The sequence below is a fragment of the Condylura cristata genome, unplaced genomic scaffold (genome assembly GCF_000260355.1).
Source record: "Condylura cristata isolate star-nosed mole 26May11 unplaced genomic scaffold, ConCri1.0 scaffold00018, whole genome shotgun sequence".
Taxonomy (NCBI): Eukaryota; Metazoa; Chordata; class Mammalia; order Eulipotyphla; family Talpidae; genus Condylura; species Condylura cristata.
Genome location: NW_004567119.1, coordinates 10,160,236 through 10,168,465, shown reverse-complemented (window position 1 = coordinate 10,168,465; position 8,230 = coordinate 10,160,236). Strand labels below are relative to the sequence as shown.

Here is an 8,230-nt window from a genome sequence, read left to right as displayed (position 1 = left end):
CTGATGATGCTTTTTATAAAGGCAGTCATCCATGTAAATGTGTTGCCCCCCAAAGGTGATCTTCCTAAACAGGGAGTGGCCGTGTCTCCAATTAGCCCATTTAGCTTAGTGAGTGGGTTCACATCTAGATGGAGATAATCTCCTTGTTAGTTAGGCTATCCCAATATAGATGTCGGAGTGGGACTTAAAGGCAGTCTGCTCTCTGCTCCTAAATGTAGCCTTTCATTTCTCTCAATTAGATGACAAAAGTACTTCTAACAAAAATACTTTTTTGATGTCGATGAGGTGCTGGGCTCTGGGATGCATTATGAAAAGTAGGCCATCTTTACCACCTTTTCTTTCTACCCTGCCTAAGAGGAGACTGAGTCAGGATTAACCTTAACAAAGTATCCTAACTGGCTAGTATTTCTTTCTCTAGAAAATCTTAAGATTTCTAAGTTGAAATCCTACAATCACCCCCTCCCCCTTTCTTGAGAGTTCTGTATACAGAATTGTAGTTTGACTTCTCTTTACCCAAAGCACTAATCACTTCTTTTGGCTGGTATTTTAGGGCTTTCTTAGGTTTATTGATTATTTGGGGTCTGATTCACCCTAACCAGGTCAGAAGGAAATCAGTGACTCAAAATGTGCTGAGATTTTTTTCTGTAGTTTTATCATTGATTTTTAAAATAAATGCATTGCAGTTTATTCTTCTGCAGATATGTAGGGATCAAGATGAGGTTGTGACACGCTTGTTAAACTGGTTTTCTCCATTTATTCAGGTGTGAATGGAAACAGGTGCTCTGAATCATCAACTCTGCTTGAGAAATACAAGATTGGCAAGGTTATCGGTGATGGCAATTTTGCAGTTGTCAAGGAATGCATGGACCGGTGAGTGAAGCGGGAAGATAATCATTTGTTCACATATCCATGCATTTCCTCCCTTGGAGTTTATTCTTACTGGAATGAGCAAAAAGGCTTTCCTGGAAAGTCTTTTGCCCCCTTTCTGAAAGAATCTATCCTGGGAACAGTCACTTGCATGCCTACAAGTAATTAGACAAGGAAAACTATATGTATTCACTAATCCAGCATAAAACTGCTGTGTATGCATGACAGATTTATCAGGTTTCATTCCTGAGCCTGAGAATAAAATGAATAAAAAAAATCTATTTTTGGAAAATCTCCTGTAACACTTACCTGTGCCAGGTGTTAGTTACCAGCACTAGACCTATAGTAACTCATTTAACCCCCATCATAACTCTTAGATGTTACTTAATTGCATATGCCAAAAGCTTAGGATCCATGAGCTCTGACTCTGGTTAAGATCAAAATCGGCCAATATTGGTCCTGTTTTTCTTTGTCCAACTTCATTTTCTTGAAGGTGTTAAGTTCTTAGATGATAAACAACCCATTGTTTTTAAATTCCAGGTCTTTTGCAAATCTGGAAACCACTCAGATTAGAGCTTTTGTGTTTATATGCCACTGTCTGCCTTTTCTGAATAGTATTTTTTATTGTCTCTGGGGAATTTTCCAGGACAGTCTAGTAACTGCAGTTTTTCTATTTTGCTACCTCTCTGGCTGTGCTTTAATTTTTTTATATTGGTACTTCAGTTCCTGTCCTATAAACCCACTACTTCGGGCTGATACACAATTTTTACCACACAAGTAACAAACTAAGCATCTAAAATGTGACTTCTGAAGACATCTTAGCAATCTGGAGCCGGCTTTGGTTTATGTTACTACAAAAAAATTAAGTATCTTCTGAAAGGCCTTAGCAATGAGTACAACAATGTGGCTACACATCTGTGCTGAGGGAGCAGATGTATGTTAGGAATACTGCAATGTTCCTGTTAACTGTTTTCCCGTCTGAATAATATCTTTCGGCATGTTCAGATTAAATTATGCTAAAGGTTATTAAAAGTTAAATACAACATCAAAATTCTTGGGTTCAAGGAAATGATCTCCCCAGGACCTGATATGGGCATTAAAAAGTTGTGGGAAGAAGTTTCCAAATCTGGAGAATTCTGAATTCTGTGACCTCTTTTGATTTATGGACTAATTTTGATTAACAAATTAACGTAAAAATATTACTTATAGAAAATTTCATTTTATTCTGACTTCTGGGGGTATTATTTAGATTTATATATTTATATATATAAATATATATTTATATATATAAATATATATTTATATATATAAATATATATTTATATATATAAATATATAAATCTAAATAATACCCCCAGAAGTCAGAATAAAATGAAATTTTCTATAAGTAATATTTTTACGTTAATTTGTTAATCAAAATTAGTCCATAAATCAAAAGAGGTCACAGAATTCAGAATTCTCCAGATTTGGAAACTTCTTCCCACAACTTTTTAATGCCCATATCAGGTCCTGGGGAGATCATTTCCTTGAACCCAAGAATTTTGATGTTGTATTTAACTTTTAATAACCTTTAGCATAATTTAATCTGAACATGCCGAAAGATATTATTCAGACGGGAAAACAGTTAACAGGAACATTGCAGTATTCCTAACATACATCTGCTCCCTCAGCACAGATGTGTAGCCACATTGTTGTACTCATTGCTAAGGCCTTTCAGAAGATACTTAATTTTTTTGTAGTAACATAAACCAAAGCCGGCTCCAGATTGCTAAGATGTCTTCAGAAGTCACATTTTAGATGCTTAGTTTGTTACTTGTGTGGTAAAAATTGTGTATCAGCCCGAAGTAGTGGGTTTATAGGACAGGAACTGAAGTACCAATATAAAAAAATTAAAGCACAGCCAGAGAGGTAGCAAAATAGAAAAACTGCAGTTACTAGACTGTCCTGGAAAATTCCCCAGAGACAATAAAAAATACTATTCAGAAAAGGCAGACAGTGGCATATAAACACAAAAGCTCTAATCTGAGTGGTTTCCAGATTTGCAAAAGACCTGGAATTTAAAAACAATGGGTTGTTTATCATCTAAGAACTTAACACCTTCAAGAAAATGAAGTTGGACAAAGAAAAACAGGACCAATATTGGCCGATTTTGATCTTAACCAGAGTCAGAGCTCATGGATCCTAAGCTTTTGGCATATGCAATTAAGTAACATCTAAGAGTTATGATGGGGGTTAAATGAGTTACTATAGGTCTAGTGCTGGTAACTAACACCTGGCACAGGTAAGTGTTACAGGAGATTTTCCAAAAATAGATTTTTTTTATTCATTTTATTCTCAGGCTCAGGAATGAAACCTGATAAATCTGTCATGCATACACAGCAGTTTTATGCTGGATTAGTGAATACATATAGTTTTCCTTGTCTAATTACTTGTAGGCATGCAAGTGACTGTTCCCAGGATAGATTCTTTCAGAAAGGGGGCAAAAGACTTTCCAGGAAAGCCTTTTTGCTCATTCCAGTAAGAATAAACTCCAAGGGAGGAAATGCATGGATATGTGAACAAATGATTATCTTCCCGCTTCACTCACCGGTCCATGCATTCCTTGACAACTGCAAAATTGCCATCACCGATAACCTTGCCAATCTTGTATTTCTCAAGCAGAGTTGATGATTCAGAGCACCTGTTTCCATTCACACCTGAATAAATGGAGAAAACCAGTTTAACAAGCGTGTCACAACCTCATCTTGATCCCTACATATCTGCAGAAGAATAAACTGCAATGCATTTATTTTAAAAATCAATGATAAAACTACAGAAAAAAATCTCAGCACATTTTGAGTCACTGATTTCCTTCTGACCTGGTTAGGGTGAATCAGACCCCAAATAATCAATAAACCTAAGAAAGCCCTAAAATACCAGCCAAAAGAAGTGATTAGTGCTTTGGGTAAAGAGAAGTCAAACTACAATTCTGTATACAGAACTCTCAAGAAAGGGGGAGGGGGTGATTGTAGGATTTCAACTTAGAAATCTTAAGATTTTCTAGAGAAAGAAATACTAGCCAGTTAGGATACTTTGTTAAGGTTAATCCTGACTCAGTCTCCTCTTAGGCAGGGTAGAAAGAAAAGGTGGTAAAGATGGCCTACTTTTCATAATGCATCCCAGAGCCCAGCACCTCATCGACATCAAAAAAGTATTTTTGTTAGAAGTACTTTTGTCATCTAATTGAGAGAAATGAAAGGCTACATTTAGGAGCAGAGAGCAGACTGCCTTTAAGTCCCACTCCGACATCTATATTGGGATAGCCTAACTAACAAGGAGATTATCTCCATCTAGATGTGAACCCACTCACTAAGCTAAATGGGCTAATTGGAGACACGGCCACTCCCTGTTTAGGAAGATCACCTTTGGGGGGCAACACATTTACATGGATGACTGCCTTTATAAAAAGCATCATCAGGGGACCTCCCTGGTGGTGCAACAAATTAAAACACAGCACTATGTTGCTATTGCAGCCACTGCAGCCCGAGTTTGATCCCCGGCCAGGGAGCTGCGCCAGCAGGAGACCTCTCCTGACCCACAAGCTGCTCCCCTCAGCAGTATTTCAGTGGATCTGCCTGTTTTGCTCCCCATTCTGTCTCTGGTGACTCCTATCACTGCCCCCCCCCACACACACACACTCCTCTGGTCTGTACCCCGTTCTTGTATGCATAAATATATAAATCTTAAATTTAAAAAAAAAAAAGGCATCATCAGACTGACAACTACCTTCAGGACTCATGCAACGGTCAAGTTCAGGTCCACCATTCACAGTGGAAGAAGATCTGCCATGTGCAGAAATCTGCTGAAAGAACAAAGTGGCCATTATTTATCAGGATAAATTTACAAATCTTTAGCTAGCTAATCCTCAGATCATAAAAAATGCTTAGAACATGTAAAAATTAATGAGAAATAGAGGAAGCACTCCCTTTCAGCCCATCGTACCCTTCCCCCTATGTACATCACATTAATGCATTTCTTCCTTAGACACAGTATTTCGAATTCTGATTAGATGTCAGGAAAATGAACACTATGTCACTCTTTATGGTATTGTACTACTTTTGACCTCAGTGAAGTATTTTTATGTCATCAAGGGTGAGCAAGGTACTTATTAGTGGCAAAAGGCGGCTTAGGACGACACAGTTAATTCCAAATTATCAGTAGTGAGTGCTCAGGTCCCAGTGCTTCTCCTGTGTTTGGCACTAGGGAGGCCCTGCTGAAGTCAAGCTCCTCTTAGACCTCCAGGCCCAAGCCCGGTATTGCAACACCTTCCACACCTCTGGGGATCCAGAGTGAAGCCCTGGATCAGCCCTGTTCTTTGCCCACCATTAGACAGCAGGAACATTAGCAGGATTTTTAGTAGAAAGAACCCAAGGGAAATACAGACTAAAAAGTAGCTTTCACCTCAACAAAAATAAAGTTCACAGTCTAATGCAGAAGTAGCTTCAGTTCTTAGGTGAAATGGAAAACTCACACTATTCATATAAAGTATATTATTCCCTAGATGTAGGGAATTTTTCCTTCCCTCTCTCTCCTTCCTTCTTTCCAAGTTATTCCTTTCAGAAACTTACAAGGTCAAGCAACTTATCAAATACTAAGCAGCACTTTTCATTCTGATCTTGACACCCAAACTGTCCTGGTAGCTTCTGCCCTACAATGACTGAGCCTCATTCATCACTGGGCTCCATCCATGCACACAGCACAGATCCTGGTACACACAGGACCTACCTCATGCTAAATGCTGTGGGTCCAGGGCAGGGCACTGCCTTTCCAGGGCACCCGCACTTGGAGGGACGGGCCCATATTCTCCCTTTGGATAAAGTGGAGACCCACACAAATACTAAATTTGGTACAAAACCCAGGAAAGCCCAATACTTATGATCCTCAACAGTAAGAGCCATGTCAAAACGGGGCTGTTTTCTCAAATCCAATGTGACCACACCTTGTAGCAACCCTACAACCAGTGAGGCCATGGAAAAGGAGGCTGAGACACCCTCCGCCCCTCCATGCAGCACCTATCCAGAGCAGCTAAGCTCACTTCTCATGTGTTTCTGCCTGCACACTCCAGAGTGCATGCTGGTGGGTCCCTCACACCTAGAGAAACGCTGCACTCAGCTCTCACCTGCATCCTCAGACTTCAGTTATTCTGGTGCCTCAATAAGTTCTTTACTTTGTCCTAACTCATTTTCTTGGCCACTGAAATAAAAGACAACTCTAAAAGCAGACTCTAGGTTACAAAGCTAGACTTCTAAACAAAAGCTTGAGACTCCCAGGGATGCCAAAAGCAAGCCACAACATTCTCCACGTCACCTCCCCCCCTTCCCACGCTCCTCCTCCAGCTTCTCTTGGACTCTCATCAAAGCTTTCCTGACTTACTGTCAGTCTCACCCATCCCACTCATTGTTTCCAAAGAACAGCTCTGATGTCACCTAGTCTAGGGTCCAAGTTTCATTACCAACAAAATAATTCGAAGTCATCCATGACAGCCTCCTACCTCCCCTGTTTCACTGTTTGCCACACTTTTTCTGTTTCATTTAGTGTTTGTACTAATTCAACTATTATTTACTTGCAAAGTTGCTTAACTTTCCAAGTGTTAGTTTTCTGCTCTGAAAATGGGGATGTTAGCAACCTCAATGATTTTTCTGGAGCATTAACTTTCGCTCATACATGTAAAATCACTTAGCACAACCAGTGACTTGTAACAAAAGTGACTGAAATGTTTAACTGTTGATTGTACAATGGTTAAAGAGATCTTTTGCTAAGTAATTACTTCCAAACCTGTTCCTCTTTAACTCAACTTTCTATACTATAAATTGTCAAAGAAAGGAGAAACCCAAGTCAAAATCACATTAGTCACATTCTCGGTGGAATAAGGATAACTTTTTGCTACATTAGATCTTAAGAGATGAATGGAAAGATCCCTTTTGATCCCTGCTTGCCCTCTGGATTAGATACAGAGGGTGGTGGGGGAGGGGAGGTTATCAATGCCCAGAAATTTTCCAGGAACCTGATCCGCCCACCTGCACCTGTATCTCAGTGCAGGACAAGCAGCCACACTCCTTTCAGTCCCAAGCTGGCTGGGTCAGGCCTGGGCTTTGGGCAAGAAGCATCTCCCCCATGCCCAGAGCCTGGGGAGTGTGCAGTGTGGACAGTGTGGCCCTAAGAGCAGCCTTTGCTCTCCGCCTGGCCCTCCTCCCCAGGCCCTCACATAGCTCTCCCACAGACAGGTAAAGTTCTTCCAACTAGTCCTTTTTTTTTTTTTTTGTAAAGTTATTTTATGCATGCATACCAGAGCTGGGCTGCAGACCAGAGGTGTGAAAGGACTCACCAGAGACACAGTGGGGAGCAGAAGAGGCTGGTCTTCTGAGGGGAGTAGCAGGAAGACAGGCTTGGTCTGCTGCACCACATGGGTCAGCTCCCTCCCCAGGGATCAAACTCTTGCTGCAGTGGCTGCTGAGAGCTTCATAGTGCTGAGACTTAACCCCTTGTACCACATCAGGGAGGCCCAAAGAGTCCTTTTATCTTGAGCTAATCTAAGTAGGTTCTGGTTTAGAGCAAGCCAAGTATCCTGTTCTCAAACACTCTGAGAAGAAAGTCTCAGAAGAGGCTGACAAAGGCATTTTTACCTCCATCTACATTTTCAACGAGTGAGTGACTCCTCCAGTGTTTATTAAATGAGTTCCTGTGAACCACTGTAACTCTCCCAATGTTTATTTTGATTAATCTCCTTTCCCTCCTCACTTAATTCCCTCAACAATCCAGCAATCACAACCCTGGGCTGTGCTGGGATTCAGAAGTGGCAGAAACCACAAGACAGAGCAGGTGGAGGAAGCTGCTGCTCTGGAGATTAAAAGAAAGTGGCCACAGGGCTGCAGGAGAGGTGGCCTGTGGGTCAGGAGGGGTGCAGTGAGGGAGGGAGAGCTAGAGGGAGAACAGGCCAGGTAAAGCCTGCTTACACGTGCGCCTAACAAAGTTTCACAAAATTATCAAAAAACCATTTTCAACTCTCAGTCTGAAAGACTTTGGAAAATGTTAGTGGCTGAAGCACTAAAAAAACCTAAACCTATATAGAATTAAGAGGATGACTTAACTAATTACCTATGCAAATATGTTTCTTTCTTTAAAAAATATAATGCTTTCACAAAGGAAATAAAAACAAGGAAAGCACAGGAATCGTTTTACTACATCACAGTGACAGGGGCATAATCTGACCCACAGACAACTTTTCTTTCCTCCCCCCTCACTTCTTTAGTAACATTTATGGCCACAAACTAGAAGGTTAGAGGATGAAAGATGAAGGGACACAGTCAGCACTGCACAGCAGTTT

General features: G+C 40.6%; 1 protein-coding gene across 6 annotated transcripts in view; it reads right to left on the bottom strand.

Moving 5' to 3' along the window:
* DCLK2 (doublecortin-like kinase 2) overlaps nt 1-8,230 on the bottom strand; it is a 118,535-nt gene that overhangs the window by 27,488 nt on the left and 82,817 nt on the right. For 4 of the 6 annotated variants that reach the window (XR_001145591.1, XM_012726892.1, XM_004685318.2 and 1 more), the window contains 2 exons: nt 4,633-4,708; nt 3,455-3,563 (listed from right to left, as the gene is read on the bottom strand). Coding sequence is in view for 5 of the 6 variants with exons in the window: in XM_012726892.1 (XP_012582346.1) it covers nt 3,455-3,563; nt 4,633-4,708 (185 nt within the window). In the remaining variant the exon portion in view is untranslated. The remainder of the gene's footprint in view (nt 1-3,454; nt 3,564-4,632; nt 4,709-8,230) is intronic. The other 2 variants (XM_012726893.1, XM_012726894.1) reach the window with 1 other exon arrangement.